Source organism: Trematomus bernacchii, unplaced genomic scaffold, assembly GCF_902827165.1.
Source record: "Trematomus bernacchii unplaced genomic scaffold, fTreBer1.1, whole genome shotgun sequence".
In the NCBI taxonomy this organism is placed as follows: Eukaryota; Metazoa; Chordata; class Actinopteri; order Perciformes; family Nototheniidae; genus Trematomus; species Trematomus bernacchii.
Window position 1 is genome coordinate 3509082 of NW_022987593.1, and position 19070 is coordinate 3528151.

A 19070-nucleotide genomic window follows, 5' to 3' on the forward strand; every position below is an offset into this window, starting at 1 on the left:
TCATAATCAGGATTATCTAAGTCAATATTGAGATTGCAACTGATTAACACCATGACTTTATATAAAATTAAACTGAAACAGCTTGAAAAAAAAGAAGAAACTGAGATGATTTTGTTTTCATAAAAGTCAAACCCAAACTTATACTTTTAAATAAAATGTAATTAAACACACAACCCTAGTGCTCATGCCATCAATACTGGTTTGCATGACAATGGACATTTCCCCAAGCATCTATTAAGAAACAAGCCGTCAGTTGACCCCGGGGTCGCGTGGCTCTTCTCATGGTTTTGCGCGGCACTTTATGGTATTCGAGGCAGTTGGTGAGAGCGTTGAGTTACAGGTCACTGACAAGACAGAAATTCCATTGCAAGGAAGGGAAAAATGTTACAGCATAGTTGTCAGTTAGTAGTCAGAGCCGACTGACATTGTGTATATGTTTTGTGTTTTTGCCTTCCTTTGATTTTTATGATGACTTTCATTTCCTCACAGTGGGAGGATGTCATGTCATGTCTTCATGTCACAGTCACTTTGATGTTGGCTTTAGTCGTTGTGCTGTGCAGCGTTTAACAGGAGAGGTGAGGTCACATGAGGTGGCACTATTTCTTTGCGTATCAGGACGCTGACTCGAGATCCTCATACATTTCATCCCTTCTCTGACAACCACAACTGACAGTTCAGATGCATTGCCAAGTATCTCTTTAATAGTATTGATCCTACGTTGTCAATAAATGGATTCACTTCAGCTGTGGGCAGCATTATCATTATAATGAGTCAGGTGCTGGCAGCAGGCTGAGGGGCTTCTTCTATTGATCAAATCAATCACTCTGGGTTGTCATCTGGCTTAAGCACTTGGCTGCCACTGTCAACGGACAATCAATTGCAACACAATATGGGAATTAATTAATTGGGGTTATATCCGGTCAATCACACAGAACTGTCACTCAGCAGATACAGACCCACCAACACTGTGGTCCAACCATTTTAAGCATCTGGGTCAAACACAGTAACATTAACATGATATTATCAGATTATATATATTACCCTGCCAATGTTTTCTGTAAATGCTAGGCTTTCTAATAATGCACTAGCAGATGATTGGGATTGATATACCAATGGATTTGAATTAAAACATGTTTACAAAGCTGACAAGATATTGAGACTAACTTCCAAACTTAGAGAAATCACAGATAAGTGCATCTGGGGAGACTTTAACCTCCCAGGGATCATGACTTGTGCCAATGTCATGTAACTCAAAAAGGTTGTAAGTGAATGTGTAAAACATGGAAGCAGCAGTGATGGACACAATGAGATTTGAAACACTTCATTCAACACTCAGGGGAGACGCTGCTGCTCTTTCTGGCAGAGAGATCCAGGCCTCTGTCTGCCAGTCAATGCAATTACTGATACTTTACCTGAGGCAGAGACAGAGCTCAAGCTGGGGCTCACACCATTTCATACATGCAAAAGAAAAGGTTAATGGAAAATGATGTAGAAATGTAAGGCAATTTGAGCCTGCCTTTATAAACCTTATTGACACATTTTGAATTATTTGCACATGCATGGGATTTAAAAAAAGTTTAATCTCCATTTGTTTTGGGCTACAAAAAAACATCCAACATGTTTTGACGTTTGTTTTATAGCCATCAAAAGGAACAGGGCTGTGTCTGAAGTTGTTTTACAATATAAGACCGTGTTTCAGAGAGCCTTTCCAGGGTATTCCCACTGTATGTTCTATGTGTTCTGTGCTTGAGCTTTGGGTGTGGGAGGGTGTGTGAAGGAGATAAGCATGACGTTTGAGGGTGTACCAAAAAGAAAATATGATCATGATAATGACTAGTGTTGCAATGTTAAGTCAACTAATAGATTAGTTGATTGACAGAACATTTCTTAAAAAGCTGTTTTCAACCCTCTTAAATATGATGTAAAATGTCCTACTTTCCTTCATTTTCCATCATATTTAAGGGTACATCTTTGGGTTTTGGACTGACAAATGAAAACGTTTGAATACTGAATGTGTTTTACTTTGTTCTGACATTTCGTAACATTTTAATTTAGAAAATAACTGGCATAATAACTGATAATTTAACATAATCATCGGTATCGGCTCTAACAATGTGTAAAGTAAATACAAACGATGTCACACCCTTGTGACTAATAAGTATTGAATGGACAGAGAATGAGGAAGTGTGTGTGTGTGTGTGTGTGTGTGTGTGTGTGTGTGTGTGTGTGTGTGTGTGTGTGTGTGTGTGTGTGTGTGTGTGTGTGTGTGTGTGTGTGTGTGTGGTGTGTGTGTGTGTGGTGTGTGTGTGTGTGTGTGTGTGTGTGTGGTGTGTGTGTGTGTGTGTGTGTGTGTGTGTGTGTGTGTGTGTGTGTGTGTGTGTGTGTGTGTGTGTGTGTGTGTGTGTGTGTTTGTGTGGGTGTGTGTGTGTGTGTTGGTGTGTGTGTGTGTGTGTGTGTGTGTGTGTGTGTGTGTGTGTTGTGTGTGTGTGTGTGTGTGTGTGTGTGTGTGTGTGGTGTGTGTGTGTGTGTGTGTGTGTGTGTGGTCAGACAGCAGTGGCAGCAGCTCTCTCCCTGAGGACTCCTCCTCATTGGATATTCGCTGTGATCGAGCTTGACGTGCTGTCTAACCTCTGATTCAGCGTCTCTGGAGCTTTCTCCGGGGGCTCACAGCCGCTCTGTAATGACAGTGTCCTGCCCTCTCTCTTTTACCACGAGCAAATCTAAATGATGGAGTATGTCCGTAATATTGGGCAAAATACACTCCAGAGTAAACCCCATCAAACTTTTATATTTACATCCCGAACTGGGGGATGACTTTCTGTGCATTATATCACCAGACGTATGAAGCGTCCGGGACTCACCCAGTGTGCTATTCTCAGAAATGGCCTCTCGAGTCGCTCTATGATACGCCGACAACAACAACAACCACTAATTGAGCATTCAGGCTACAGAGCAGCTGGGTCACCTCAGAGAAAGTCTGCCTTCGCCTGGTAAAAGAACATGTGGTGGGTGTGGGTTTTTTTATGGTGGGAAGTCCATTTCCTCCATACGCTGGTGAACACCACAATGTGTATTTTTTTTTACAGTTTGCAATTATGTCATGTTTGCCCTTCTTGTGTATCTTAACAACATACAGGAATTGAATATACAGTCGACTGTACAGCCATCAGAGCTTACATTCATTCATCATTATAGCTCCAGTTCCCATTAAAGAAAGACCTAAATCAAACATTAAATGACTATCGCAAAGTTTGTTTTCATACAGCAATTTAACCTCCTCTCCCTAATCCGACCCTGCAGCCTAAAATACCCAAATGGGAGAGACAGACGGTGGTTACATCCTCTCTCTGCTCTCCCATCCCGTCTCTCTGTCTCTTAACATAATGCATCTCTCTATTATAAAATGTCAGGGGATACAGTAAAGACAAGTGGTTGACAAACAGCGCAGGATAATTGAACAAAAAACCCTCAATGTCATAAACTCTCTTGCCTTTCCTTATATAGATCAACAGCAAGTTAACCACTGCCACCTCCTCCTCCTCTCCCTCCTCTCCTTCCTCATCCTCCTCCTCCTCCTCCCTCCACACCCTTTGTGGTTCTGGCTGTGCAGAAATGTGCTGTGAGTTGGAGCTGCTTCCACTCTTTGATTTGCAGACAGCTTTAAGAACAAGAGTTGTCACCACACTGCACCCAAATGTTACTGCAGAGGAGTTGGGTAGGCAAGGTTTCTTTAGCTGTAAAAGCCAACACAAAATATTAGAAAAAAAACTCCCAAATTGATTGACAGGTCTTTAAATACAGGTTAAAACATGTTTTTCATCCATGGGAGTTCAGTCAGGTTTTGTGAAGCACAACAGTTTAAAAGGCCCACTATATCCTTGATTTGCAACTAGGGATGTAACGATATATCGAATATCGCGATATCGCGGTAAATAAATGTCTCAATACCGTCGTGAGACTGACAAAATCTACCGCGATTTTTAAATTTTTTTAAAATAATTTTCTTTCTTTTTTTAAAATAATTTTTCTTTTTTAAACCTTTATTTAACCAGATGGTCCCATTGAGATCATCCATCTCTTTTTCAAGGGAGACCTGTCCAACATGGCAGCAAGTAGGTTACAACATGAACATAAAACAACAGATAACACAAAAGGACATCGTATTTACAGGGCTACATGTACAGTACATACCTAGAGACATTGACAAGTACCAACAGTATATTTATATCTCGCCCTGTCAATAACCTCACCTTCTTGGCAAAAACTGTATTGTTTTTGAAGTGGTGGAGAGACAATGCACAGTTTTACCCACTGCTGTCTACCCATGGCCAAAGCATATCTCTCTGTCCCAGCAACATCAGTACCAAGCAACAGAGCTTTTTCCACAGCAGGGGATATTGTAAACGCCCTAACATCCCAGCTTCTACCTGGAAATGTGGACATGCTCATATTCCTAAAAGATAACCTTGATGATACTGAGTGAGTGAGTTTGAGTTGAGTTACTTGAAAAACTAAAGTGAAACTTGATTTATTCTATTGCAGGGTCTGATTATTATATTGTTGACACTTTAAAATACTACTATCCTGCTAAAATGCTGTATAAATCAGATTTATTATTTAATAAAGAAAAAAAAAAAAATTCACATTTCTTTTTCTTTATTTTTCAATATCGCGATAAATATCGTACCGTGGACTTTTTATCGCGATATTATCGTACCGTGAGTTTTTGGTATCGTTACATCCCTATTTGCAACCCTTAAAGGTGGGGTAGGTAATTTTGGAGAAACCAGCTCGAGTGCGCTAGAATTTGAAAATACACAGCCGGAAAAAATCTGCCACTTCCTTACAGAGCCCCTCCTCCAACACACACGAACGCGCACATGACCAATGAGGGCACGAGATAAGTTTGTGCACAGATGGAAGGCTGACAGGCAGGTAGGCCATCCAGTTATTTTAGCCGGGTCGGCTAAAATGATTGGTCGTGCTTTTTATAGTACTACGGCTTCCACAGATGACATTTCTTTATGGATTTTTTGTCAAAGCACTTAAGATATTCATTGCTATGGGGATGTTAAGAGCATTCCATGGAATATAACAAAAAGTGTATCTCGAGCCGGTTTCTCAAACTTACCTACCCCACCTTTAAGTAACTTTGATTACCCTTTATCTGTGTGTTTTGCTTGTGTTTCCATTGCTTGTGTTAATGTAGGTTAACTTAAAATAATTATTTTGCAACCCACACATATATATATACAAATACAAATAAAGTACTCTTTCTTATGAATGTTACATAAGGTCAGAGTTCTGGAAAATACCATGTATTGCACTGATTTATAAATAAACACATTCAAACACAGTCTCATACTGTTTATGTGCATGCACTAATGCACATTGAATCACACTAGCATTGCTGGTCTTGATGATATTGGAGTATAAGATGACTGAAAGCAGAAGTGAACCTCTCATCATGATGGAAACCTCCCAGACATTGTAATGTATCTCTAGATTACTATCATGAGGTTACAGCTGCTATGTAGTTAACTACAGTATGAAGCTCAGTTTAGAGGCATAACACTGCTATCAGATGACAATCACATCACTGCAGAAAATGATGTTTTCTTTCATAAAGTCAGCACAGCTGCTGGATTCAGCTGCTCAGTTAAAAGATGGCTCAAACTAAACGTAAAAATCAGCTTTAGTAACTGATTGCTGGCTTAAATATATGCGTTTGTTTTGTTTTGTTTGCTTAGTACTGAACACAAGATGACATACACACACATACATCAGATTACATTTGATGCAGTATACATATAGTACAGTGTATGAGAGAGTACCTGCCCCCAGCTGGCCTGTGACAAGCTAACATTAAGTAGATTGCAATTGGACATATCTATCATAATAAAGTAGAGGTTTTAAGCACCAGGTCAAATACATGATAATCCAGTAATCCCTTTAACGTGGAAACTGGATTCCCTCCTTATGGGTGTTTTTATGTTTTTAAAGCTTAGTGCCCACATCATCACTGAAACAGAAATAGAGCAGTGGGCCACAAACCAGAGGTGAGTGGGTTGCTCTAGGTCTGCTCTTTTATCAGAATACTTAAAAATATGCATGAATACCCATTTATCACAAAGTCACATGACACAAGGGCTAATTTGGAAAAAACCTTACAAATAAAATGTCTTTATTAATTGTAATGTATGTCCCTGACAGGTTGTAATGCATCCTGGTCTTGAAGCTTGGCAGTGCTCCTGCATTATCGCAATGGAGCCACACAGGTCAAACAGTCTGGACCAGATACTTCTAGCTTGGAGCTGTTTGTTAAAGCTGCCCTGAGCAAACAAGCTTCTGTTTAGTTCTCCTGTTGCTTCACTTTGTGTGCCTAATATGAAGTCAAACAAATGTGTTGATTACATTTCCTTCTTCGTAAAACATCTACAAAGCACTGCTTGCATTCATGATAACAAGTCTGAAGTGTTCTTCTTCAATGCCTTTGCTGCATTCTTTGCTCGCCCTTAGAGATCAGTAGGATAAGGTGAAACCATTCGCTTGAATATGTTTTACATCCCCATGTGCACGCATGAGAACAAACCCATCAGGGACCTGCTCTCAAAAACTCATAATTAGTTGTAATAATCGTATTACTGTTACTATTGGGCTATATTTAGGTGTAATGTCAGCGATGATTTGTTGCCGGTGGTTTGTTGACTCTTCTGTAGTTCATATGATCAATTTAGAGGTGTTCTTGCTGTCAGATTTTCTAGAGGTGAAAATCAATGTTTATATAATATCTTAAAGGTCCCCTATTATACTATTTTTCATATATATATTATAGGTCTCAGATACAGTATATACAAAACATGTCTCTGAATGGTTTGGCTCCAAATACCAAACAGATCGTGCATTGTAGCATCCCATAAACCCCTCTGTTTCAGCCCTGTTTCAAAAGTGCTGATTCTCTGTCTGTTACTTTAGATGAAAATAAGGAGCCACTCCCCACGCCCCTCTGAGAGATATTTGGTTAAAAAGAACACAATGGTGCTCTACGAGGAGATTCAGGTGATAAGGGGGGGGGGGGGGGGGGGGTTACCTTGGTTGGTTATTGGCTAATGGTAACACAAGCCAAAAAAACGTTATGACACAATAAAGTGGCCAAAATCTGATCAACTCATTTTCAGACAGGTTTTTATATAAATGGATCAGGACAAAAAGTGAGCGAATCTTTTTCCCTGAAACTTTCAGAATCTCTTTACACAGAGGGGACACATGTTTATGTATAAAAGACAAGAAAAAGTGGATTTTGCATAATGGGTGACCTTTAAAGATTTATTGTAAAAGTGGATTAACAAACATCGTCCTTTTCTATCAATAAAATTCAATTCCCAAGCAAAACCTGTCCAAATGTCACTTCTATCCATTTAAATCCCCAAATGAGACCAAATCTGGAGAGTGGGTCCCATCTGAGTCCCACATTTGTGCCGGCTGAGTGCAGTTTTGTGGGCTCAGCTGAGTGTAACGAAATCCACTTTTTCAATCAGGATTGCTTCTTCATTCCCTAATCGCAGACAGTTATTGCTATGTCATGCTTCACTGCTGATGGGGAGCTGATTTTGGGAAGTTGAGTGTGACACAAGTTAAACTGACTGACGTCTGCGCAGGTCATCACAATGAGTCAGTGTGAGTCAAGCAACAATGACACTTAAAAAGGAAAGAGTGGCCATGTAAGGTCATGGATGATGGATTTAAATAATGAGGATGAAACAGTAATGTTTGAATTTCACCCTGATTTTATATTAAAAGCCAGCATGATAATACATTGAAATATTCTTAATTATAATAACATTTGATCAAATAGTAAATCTGTCCTGTTTCATGGTGCTGAGCATTACAGTGGTTACATTTAAGGCTTATATTTCATTTCTGTGTCTGCTTAATAGAAGCTGACATCCTGCTGAATGCACTGAATGAGACAAAGCTAAGAAAGCTGTCTATTCTCAGACTCTTTAAACACCCAGATAGCTGTTATGAGGAACCTTGCTAGAAAAAAAGTGTTTTTTCCCCGGCTCGTGGGTTTTCCCCTTTCATTTGCGCTGTCATTTCCTATGGCGAGTACCTCAGTAGTGATTATTTCATTAAGATCAGGGAAAGTTCCCATGCTGTTGGTTTGAAGAGAACACATGAGACGGCTGTAATCACAGATCAAGTTAAAAGTGGAGATGCAGAGCTTTGTTGCTGAAGTGTTGTTTTTCATCCTATTTGTCCTGGCTGCTGTTTGTGATGATGATGATGATTAAGTCAGGATGAAGTAGCATCTTCCACTTTTCACTTCTTCCAGGGCAGTAATTTAAATTTTTTGTCACAATAATTATAGCCTAAGTCTTCGCCATATTTTTGGTTTAGTTAAAAAATCTGTCCATCGCAGTTTCTCAACGTCCAAGATGATGCCACTTAATGTCTTGTCAGTTCACAACCAAATGTATTAACTTAGATATGATATTAAACAGAGAAGCAGAACAAATGTCTCATTTGACTATTTGAAAACTGCATTTCTATTGATTATCAAAAAAGTTTCACTCTACTACCATTGCAGTCCTTAAACTGATAAAGCAGAAACAAACAGTTGTGATGACAAGATTTGTTAAATGATGTGTCTTTGACCTTTAAGTAGCAATGTATATCATGACTTCATAATCAGGACTACGCCCAGTCTTATACAAACAAACCAGACACATTATCTGCTGTCTTAACCCCCCATCCCCAATAATAACCTCCTTTTGGTTAAAAATACACAGTTAAAATCCCTGCATGGTGGATACAGTTTAATTATAGTAACAGTACAGGTTGTAAATTAAAGTTCTGTTGATTCTAGTCTGTCTTATTAGATGTCACTCTTTGGCTCGATGCCATGACGTCGCTGCAGCTAATGACAGGGGAGGAAACGCTGAGCGTGGACGGAGACGAGACGACAGATAGAGCCTCTGGAATGTTTGGAGAAGGGGAGGGGCGGCACACAGGAAGTGGCATGGGGTTGGATTTAGCCAACGAGCTCTGCGTGGGTGTCGGGGGGGGCAAACAGACTGCAGGTCAGCCCCTTCAGTGCCAGCTGTCCTGCCAGCTGATTCATGAGGGCACTTCTGTGGCTTTCCCTCACAAGTCCAGTCATTGCGATTTGGACAATAGCTGAACTATTTGATACACAGAAAAGATGTCGCCAATTATTCTGCTAATTGGGTAAACTTTAAAGAGATTTTTCATGCAAAAATGGCATAAAGGGATGTTTCTAACCTCTCTGAAATTGAGTTTTACTGTTTTTTTAATAATACATATTATTTAAAAAGCGTTTTTCCCAGGGCTCAAAGACGCTTGTTTTTTTATCACTCTTTTTAAAACTGTTTTTTATCATATTAAATTAATATTTTGGACAAAAAAAACATCACACTTAATTAGAGCTGTGTGACATTTTGCAGCCCTACTCTATAGAAATATTCATCATACTGTACAGAGGAAATGGCTAAACCTGTGAACTTGTTTTTGGCATTTAAAAGGTATACATACCATACCTACATCTCACCATGCTCGAAGACCGATGAGTTGAGGTTAGGTCAAGTGCACAGAAAAATGTTGAGGTGTGTTAACGTGTTTCGTTGCATGTTTTACGACATTCCAGTGGGATCCCGGTGAGCCCGCTGTGTAATATCCATTTAAGGTAATCCTGCTAATCAGGTTGAGCAGCTCAGCCCTGACTGCAGTTGATCCCGCCCATCGTTACTCACTTATCTACTGTCAGACTTGTTTGGATGGTTTTTCCTCCCTCCACGCTCACACAGTTTTGATCTTTTTTTCAAAACAGCAGACTGCAAAACCAAGTGAGGAGGAATCTCACTGCGGGTTTTCTGCCTATCCGGCTGCTTCACTGAAACAGTTTTGTTTGTTTGTTTGTTTGTTTGTGTGAGTTAACTAGGCGTGACATGGAAAGCAGTCTCACTGCAGCGTGGCGTTTCTACAACAGAGAGTGTGTACTTTTCTGTAAAGCTGTCCCACCGCTGAAACCTGTCAAATGCGCCTGATGGCTTCCCGTCACTTTTTTTTACTTGAATTCTCTCCCGGCTGAGACGTGACAACAACAGATTTAATGATAATAACTTTGCTTCACATTTCTATGGAGGGAAGGGAAAACATTCTTACATGAATCAATAATTGAGTTTCTTTAATATTTGAGTTACTGTTCATTTATTGTCATATCTTCTTTTCTCAGAACGACCAGTTCCCTGTTGAACATGAACACAGTTTAATCATTGTGCGCTTACCTTTATCATATCCATATATCATCCAATCTCACATCGTCTACTCTCAGATATTAATTTAAAACCTATTTTGGAATGGCAAAGTCTGATGCTTGCAGTTCTCGATGTATCCTCCCCAGACCAGAGCCAGCCTCTTCCAGTTCCTCCTCCTCCTCCAGCCCCCTGCTGTGCCTCTTAAAGACACTCTGGGATATAATATATTAATATGTGAGGGTTTCCATTGCAGCATTTTACCATCATTACCTCCTCTCCCCTGGTTCTGAGTTGAACTGTGGAGCTTCTTTCCTTTGGTATAATATATTCAGCTTTACAGCAACAACAACCTTTGTGCACCTCTGACTTTCCTTTGCAGCAGAATCCATAACGTCTGTTTGAAGATATAAAGGTGTTTACATTTGTGTGTCTGCAAATCCAATCTGCTGTCCTCCACTGTAGAAATGTTCCCTGCTTGTGATGCTTACTAAACCAGCCCTCCTGGGGATTAGCCTTTTTAGTGTTTGCAAACATTACTTTAATAAAATGCCAACTTCTTTAGCTAAGATATGAGATGAAAAAAAAACTTAGGTAAACATAGTCAGGTTTTTGCTGCATAGGAACTTGAGTTCCTTGTAAGAGCAAACACAAAGGTTTTACAAGAGTTCACATGTATATAAAAGACAAAAGTATGGACCTCATAGCCATGCAACGAGATAAAAGGAAAAGTAATAACTCGTAGATGAGCATCTGTGTAACGAAATATAATAATACAAAAGTACGAAAGTAAAATGTTTCCAAAAAAATGGGTGTTTGTTTGAAAAATGAAAAATAACTCTGTAGTTGTTGGAACTGAAAATCTTTAGACCCTGGCTAAGACAAGATAAAAAGTAATAAGAAAGTAAAAAAGTGCAGATGAATCAATGGTGCAAGTAAAATGTTGGAATAAGTAAACTAAATAACATATTATGTAAAATAGAAAAAGAAAACTATGTTTAACAGGAGGCAGCTGTAAGATTTACACTGTGAAGAGAGTCTGTGCCGTCAGTCCAAATGTACAAGAAAGTGTATAAGAAAGTGTTGGGTAAATATTGAATGTACTCTTCTAATATCAGAGTAGCACATGATAACAAAGGCCCTACGTAGCTGTGTATGTAGCCGGATGTATGATTACCTAGAAGAGCGTCAGGACTGTTTTAGACATATGATAGCTACTGTAGTTCCCAAAACAGTGTCCTTCAGATGCTTTATATACAAAAGAGGGTGTTATTCACTCACAAGATGTATACCGGTTCAAAGCAGTATTCTATGCTTAGTTCAGATTAGCTAAGACCCACGTCAGAAATGATCATGCTTGTCATATGTCTATCTCCATAGAGGCTAAATCATCATGTTAATCGTTATCACATACAGTAGTTGTACCATATGCTCTGTATGTGATGACTACTTCCATTCTTGCAAGCATAATAAATACATGTATCCTGATATTGAAGCTCAAGCCGGTGACGAGTGATATTTTTCTAACAGAAAGCCTTGATTTGAAACCCTTGTCTTGTGTCCTGTCCTGTAGGGGTGATGATGAGCGCGCTGTCCCGTCCCAGCCGGATGATGCTGCTGGTGAACCCACAGAGCGGGAAGGGCCAGGCGCTCACGCTCTACAACAACCACATCCAGCGCATGCTCAACGAGGCGGGGGTCACACACACTCTGGTCATCACCGGTGAGTTGGAGGATAACAGCACAGCATGAGAATAACACACAGCAGTGTTGAGCCCAGACACCATCAAGTTTTATTTGTATAAAAGTCTACTCGCACTGTTTTAAGATTCCAGATTCTGTATGAAAACTGTGAGTTAATATTATCAGAAACTAGATTTTTATACCCAACTTAGTCAAATGAGACAAGAACTCAATTTATATCTATTAAGTGGGCTGCAAAAAAAGTCATTAATAAATATATAAAATGAGGCCTGGTTACATTTTGTATGAGTAAGCAAAGATGTTTAATCCCTGCGTTAAAGGGTTGAAACATACCATAGAAATCAACAAATAGTGCAAAGTTGCCATATTAGAAACCACCATTTTCTAATAACCTTTCAAACAAAAAAGACATGTTTTCAGATTCATCCCGTCATAAGGCATGCGCATAAAAGATCTATGTAACCGTAATCTATCATTATTTCATCACCTCGACATTAAAACATTGTTCAATCTTGTCATAAAATATAACCGAGCCTCACGCATAATCAGCACTCACGAAACTCCAAACACACACAGCCCTCAGACAGTTCAGCGAAGAACACAATAACAACAACAACCAACCCCCCCCCCCCTCCAAATCTCAATACCCCTCCTCTAGTTTAAAAGCTCGTCGTGTTTTCATGCTGTCACCATCATTATGCTGATCAAGCGCCTCTGACCCATATGCATGCAGATCTGTTATGTAACAAAGTTTGTCCACACAGTCAGAGACTCACATATGGATAAAGACACGTCCATGATAAACGCACACAATCCTCTTTGGCCATGATTAGATTTGATACGATCTCTATGCATTCATAATCATCGCCATAATCTACACTGGGCTGTAACGATTATATAGTGCAGCATTAGATTTACACGCGGTGCCGTGCTCTCCGCCTCATCGTTTCTGTAACTCGCTGGTGTTCTCCCTTGTTTCACCCCGTGTCTGGCTCTGTTCGTAAATCACTGCAGAGTCAGATAAGAGACAGAAAAAGTCTTTCATCACAGTGTGAGGTGTACACGCACAGAAAGAGGGCAGAGCCGCATGGAGAATAAGCTTACTGGCACCGCTGTGCTGTGGAAAACTCACAAAAACTGATCTTTTTGTGATTTCCCAGATGTACTTTTTGACATGTTAATCCTGGGGAATACATACAAATAGAGTTAATCCCCAAAATCTACATGAAAGAGCATGACTACTGAAAGGGGAATTTAGATGCTACAGTGATAGACAATCTCTGTGACAGACTGACTTTAAAAATAAAACGTTGACTCTAATCTTTCACAACAATGCGGTGTTGGGATTTTAGATTCTTAGATGCAGTCTAGTTATTCCTCAAAAAACCGAATTGAGCTCCAGACCAGACAGAAACAAAACTGTTAACAGGTTTCACTGGACAATAATAATTGTATTTGCCGCAGGTGTAGCTGAGGATATTCTAAGGTTGACTATCGTGCTTTCATTCAATATTTACACAATGAGATTTCTGATAAGCAATCATCAGTGTTGTGGATATAATGACTTGGTGGAAACATGTAAAAAAACGATAGAAAACCACATGACTTTTCTGTAATGCAGCCTTTAAAACCCACACAAATACTGATTCTGCCGTAATATGATATCCAAAATGCATCCCAATTTAGTCTATTATCCCATTGTCAATATAATATTGATATATTGCCCAGCCCTAGGTCTCACCTGTCCATTTGATAACGCCGATAACATCTAAAAGTCTTACTAAATTAAATATATATAGAGAGAGAAATAAATAAGATGTAGGAGAAGTAAGTTTCTAATGAATGTTAATTATTTGCAAGTAAGACCTTTTCTATATGGTAGAACTATGTACTAATGCGTATACGCTCAGTTATAGGACATTCATTACATCTCGATGTTGCCAGTGTTTTGAGTGTTTAGGCAACAACTTGGACACACCCAATTTGACCAATGGAAAAAAGTGTTTTGTTATATTATGTTTGGCCATAAACGCTTGCTAAAAAACATGGCTATCTTTTCTCATGTATCTCTGTGTATCTCTCGAAGTTTATCTAAGCGGATGCTAACTAAAGTGGGCAGACTCATTATTGTATCTTTGGCTGTGCAGCAGCTGCGGGCGCTGCCAGCGGTGGAGGACAGATGAAGGATGACTGCACTGCTGTGTGTGTGTGTGTGTGTGTGTGTGTGTGTGTGTGTGTGTGTGTGTGTGTGTGTGTGTGTGTGTGTGTGTGTGTGTGTGTGTGTGTGTGTGTGTGTGTGTGTGTGTGTGTGTGGTGTGTGTGTGTGTGTGTGTGTGTGTGTGTGTGTGTGTGTGTGTGTGTTGTGTGTGTGTGTGTGTGGTGTGTGTGTGTGTGTGTGTGGTGTGTGTGTGTGTGTGTGTGTGTGTGTGTGTGTGTGTGTGTGTGTGTGTGTGTGTGTGTGTGTGTGTGTGTGTGTGTGTGTGTGTGTGTGTGTGTGTGTGTGTGTGTGTGTGTTGTGTGTGTGTGTGTGTGTGTGTGTGTGTGTCTGCGTCTCTTTGTATGGGCTTATTAGCTTCTGTTCTGCATGTGTAAAGATGGCACACTGATTCCTCTCCGGCAGACTCTGCTCGGGCATCCTAAGATGACTGTCATACAGCATTAATTAAAAGACAGCAACACGACTCATCTGCTCAATACAAATTAAATATATGTATTTAGGTGACAGATATCCCCTCCAACAACTTCTCTGTTGCTCCTTTATTTGTCTCTCAGCCGTTAGTTTTTAATGTTATGGCAACAATCTTGAGAAGTAACACAACACATTAACACAGTGTGTTGCTGTGGGGCTCCTCTGTGCCATGGTTCAAGTTAAGAAACTATTATGTGTATAAACAAGGACAGGGAACTTTGAAAACTCCTTCATCCTAAAGAATAAGCAGAAAATACATAAATAAATACGTCTATAATGCATCCAGTTGTATGAGCATCAACACCATTTCAGAACTACAATAGTGGCTAACACCTATAGACAGTCATAGTCCTTTCATTGTGGGACATTTGACTAGTGTCAAAAGTCCTGTAATTAATCGTGACGCAGCGGCAGTGCAGCGTAGTTGAAAAATGAGATATGCACCAGGCCTGGAGGGGAACATGCTTTCTGCTTCCATCATGGATTTTGAAGGGTCTAAAGTTTTTGGTGATGAGCTTATTCTACGAGGGACCAAAAGTTGGGATACCTCTGCTGCTTAAATATGGATCATCCGAGCATGGAGGCGTTGTGTTGACCTGATTATACTTTTCTAATCGAAAGGTATGATGACTGTGACCAAACAGGCTTTTTTTTAGCCGGTACTCAAGAATCAATATGCTATTCATGCTAATTTCATAAACATTTTTAAAAGGGTACGATATGTATTGGAGATATTTTGGACAGACATCTATGTGAACTGCAGCTAAGTTGACGGAGGAATTCAACTACTGTGAGGTGGTAATTCTAGTTTTAGTTTGACATTTGTAAGTCTGCCAACATTATGAGAGTGCAATACTAGATTATTGGAGTAAACCTTTCACAATATACCAAAGAAAAAAAAAAGGGAATCCTCTTTCCATGACATTTTTACTTAAATACGTATGTATATTTTAGTTTGGTACATCATGTGATTAGAAAGATTCCTGACAGACTGTTCTCTATGTCTCCCCCATTTTGTAATGAGACACAGGTTCTTTTTATTCCCACATTAAAATCTTGCTACAGTGTGACTTTTACACACAGATCACTTGTGTATTTTTTAGAGCCATCGTAGAAAAGTATTTACACCATGACCCGAAAGCAAGCATTTCCATGGTTTCACTCGTTTAATGTGGCTGTTACCACTTCATATAATTGCCACTTGGTGTAAATAAATATACTCTCTAAAGTTGAACTGTATCTGGATTGTTGCTCAATTTAGGTCGTTTTCTTCCACTGGCAGGCCGCAAAACATTTCCCATGTTTAAACTCTGGTTGGCTGATCAGGGATCAGGCCTGGCGGAGGAAACGTCCATCAGTGTGTGTGTCTATTACTGTCCCTCTAACTTCACACTGGGAAGAAATATAACTTTCGTCACATATTTTAGGACAGTGTGCTGAAAGAACACTTCCTCTTAGTGGTGATTTTCAATGGAATACATGTATTAAGAATTAAAAAGGGGCTGTTACTGTAAGGTTAATAATGCAGCGTTTCTGAGTTGAGAGAAATTAGGCTTTGGAAACATGTGCGTACATTTGACCGGTCTTATGTACACTGCGGGAGGGAAAGACGCATGCAAAGCTACTATTTTAGCAATGCAAACATGGCAGATACAGCCAGACTATTCACTGGCATCTCATGTTTACCTAAACATCGTTCTCAAAGATATTTCAGCATCAGTTAGTGAGATGAACCACTGGAAACCAACTCATGGGAAAGAGTGGGCCAAACAGAGAAAATCACACCCCTAAAAAGTTATTACATTTGACAGTGTAAACATTTAGTACAGTCTCACCTGAGGCGCTCCCTGGTGTGTGTGTGTGTGTGTGTCTGTTTGTGTGTTTGTTTGTGTGTATGTTTTTGTGTGTTTATCTGTGTGGGTACACCCTCAGGCACCTCCCTGCAGCTGACCGAGCTGTCACAGTGTTTATACTGATACGTGCGCACACACACACACACACACACACACACACACACACACACACACACACACACACACACACACACACACACACACACACACACACACACACACACACACACACACACACATACACATACACATACACACACACACACACACACACACACACATTCAGAAGGGGGTGCTGTTTAACTGTCACCACCTGCTGTCATTTAGGTGGAGGAGTGCTGCAGTTATTAGTGTGTGTTGTTTGAAGGGAGCCACAGTCAGGATGCTGGTGACAGCAGGGTGGAGAATCATCTGCAGCTGAGCGGAGGACAGAGCTTCCCGTTACCTCACCTTTAATCCATCACAAAGCAAGTGTTTTTTTCATCAATGAGAAAACGATCACCTCACTCTGCAGCTCCACTCAGTTTTTACGGAGCTTCAGAGGACTTTTCAGCTCATCTGATTGATAACAGATGCTTTGTAAAAAAAAATCGTTTTGCAAACATTGAATGTTAAAATAAGTGTTTCCTCTGCCCCCAAGTGGCCAAAAAAACAGTCCTAAGTTCAAAGTATATAAACACACTCATACAGTACATGCATTCAAATATTTGTTGGTCATAGTTGTACCCCCTACTCTCCAAGCTGGCTGTAAAGTGATCACTTTGTACTCTGATTACAATTTAAGAGCTATAGGAAAGAATTACTGTAGCATTCAAGTGCAGCTGAAGCTCTAGCTAGTAACCTGTCAAGTGTCATTCTTTATCATTTTAAACGTTTAACTACATAAAAGGCTACCCAACAAACTGTATGCTGTGCACATTGTAGGGCGAACTGTTAATGATTTATGTAATGATTGAATAATAGTTTGCTTTGAATGTCACACATTTGGAGCTCCTTGTTGCCGAGTGACACAGCATATGCCATGTAAACGTTACATCCTGGGTTCAAATCATTGGTGACCTTTGCCACATGCCACACCCCTCTCTCTCTCCCAAACAAAAACCATTTAACTGTTGCAATCATTTATCAAATGAACCAGCATGTAATCTCCTTTTCATCAACGCTGAATCCCAATGCTTGCATATTGATATGCGTTGGAAGAAGAACTGTAATCCTTACTCTGATGTGCAGTTTTTCTCATCCTCCAGGAGCTTACTCATCTTGAGGACAGTTAGAAACATGCAGCGCTGTTCAGGCTGAGAGCAGAGGCCAGTAATGAAGCAGAGATCTGCATGACTGTAAGGAGTTAGTCACACAACTCGACCCACAGAGAAACTCTGCCGCTCTCCTCTCTTTACCTCGGCAACAGAACTATACAAATAATCACGAGCACAGTGTGACTTATCTCCGACTCTGATATTCCTTTCCTCTCACTGCGACATTTTGCCATTATCAATCTGTCTGACGAGGGGGGGGGGGGGGGGGGGGGGGCTCTCAGCTCTCCTCCCACCCACTGCAGTGCCTCAGTTCTACAGCTGTGCTGCTGGTTGGGGTCCTTCAATCCTTTTCAGTGTACAGCCTCTGCATGGATACTGAAATGTGATGTGACTGGACTGATAAGGAGGAATTGATCCCTTTATTCTGAGTTTAGAGAAGGGAAGGGGAGGAATCAGATCCTCTCCAGAGGAGTGTGTGTGGTGTGTGTGTGTGTGTGTGTGTGTGTGTGTGTGTGTGTGTGTGTGTGTGTGTGTGTGTGTGTGTGTGTGTGTGTGTGTGTGTGTGTGTGTGTGTGTGTTGTGTGTGTGTGTGTGTGTGTGTGTGTGTGTGTGTGTGTGTGTGTGTGTGTGTGTGTGTGTGTGTGTGTGTGTGTGTGTGTGTGTGTGTGTGTGTGTGTGTGTGTGTGTGTGTGTGTGTGTGTGTGTGTGTGTGTGTGTGTGTGTGTGTGTGTGTGTGTGGTCTACTGGCAGCTTTAAGGGTAGACACAAGGTGGTTTCACAGAAGAGAAGACACTAGATTGCAAAAACTTGATCATTGATAGAACACAAAGTAATGAAATACTTCCATATCCTCATATAGAATATACATTTCCTAAACCTGAGGCCTGTACTACGAAGCTGGTTCAACCTAACCTGGATATGTTTGAGTTAGCCAGTTGGCCTAAGCCAAAACATACGCGCTCTCGCTAAGCTGTACTACGACACCGGTTATCAAGTGGATCGCTCAAGCCAGCCGTGTCCTATCTAGTTAGGTGCGCGTTCACATAAAAGGGGTGGTATTTGGAGCATTCGACCAATCTCAAACATGGACAAGCGTACTGACAGCGCAGCGTCATACTTCCTGAATGAAAAGTGAACTTTAATATTAGTCAAATATGAAGAAGTTAAACTTTAAACATCCATGACTTAAACACTTTATCCAGGATAAAAGCCACATAGCTGCACCTGCAAGGTGAATACTGCTGGTAAAAGAAAAAGTGTTTGAATGCGTACATTAACAGGTTTATGAAATCAC

At 40.3% G+C, this 19070-nt stretch overlaps 1 protein-coding gene across 1 annotated transcript in view; it reads left to right on the forward strand.

Moving 5' to 3' along the window:
• The window catches only part of LOC117482322 (sphingosine kinase 1-like), a 35248-nt gene that overhangs the window by 3619 nt on the left and 12559 nt on the right, over window positions 1-19070 (forward strand). The window contains exon 2 of the mRNA XM_034130413.1: window positions 11848-11997. Within this exon, the coding sequence (XP_033986304.1) occupies window positions 11848-11997 (150 nt within the window). The remainder of the gene's footprint in view (window positions 1-11847; window positions 11998-19070) is intronic.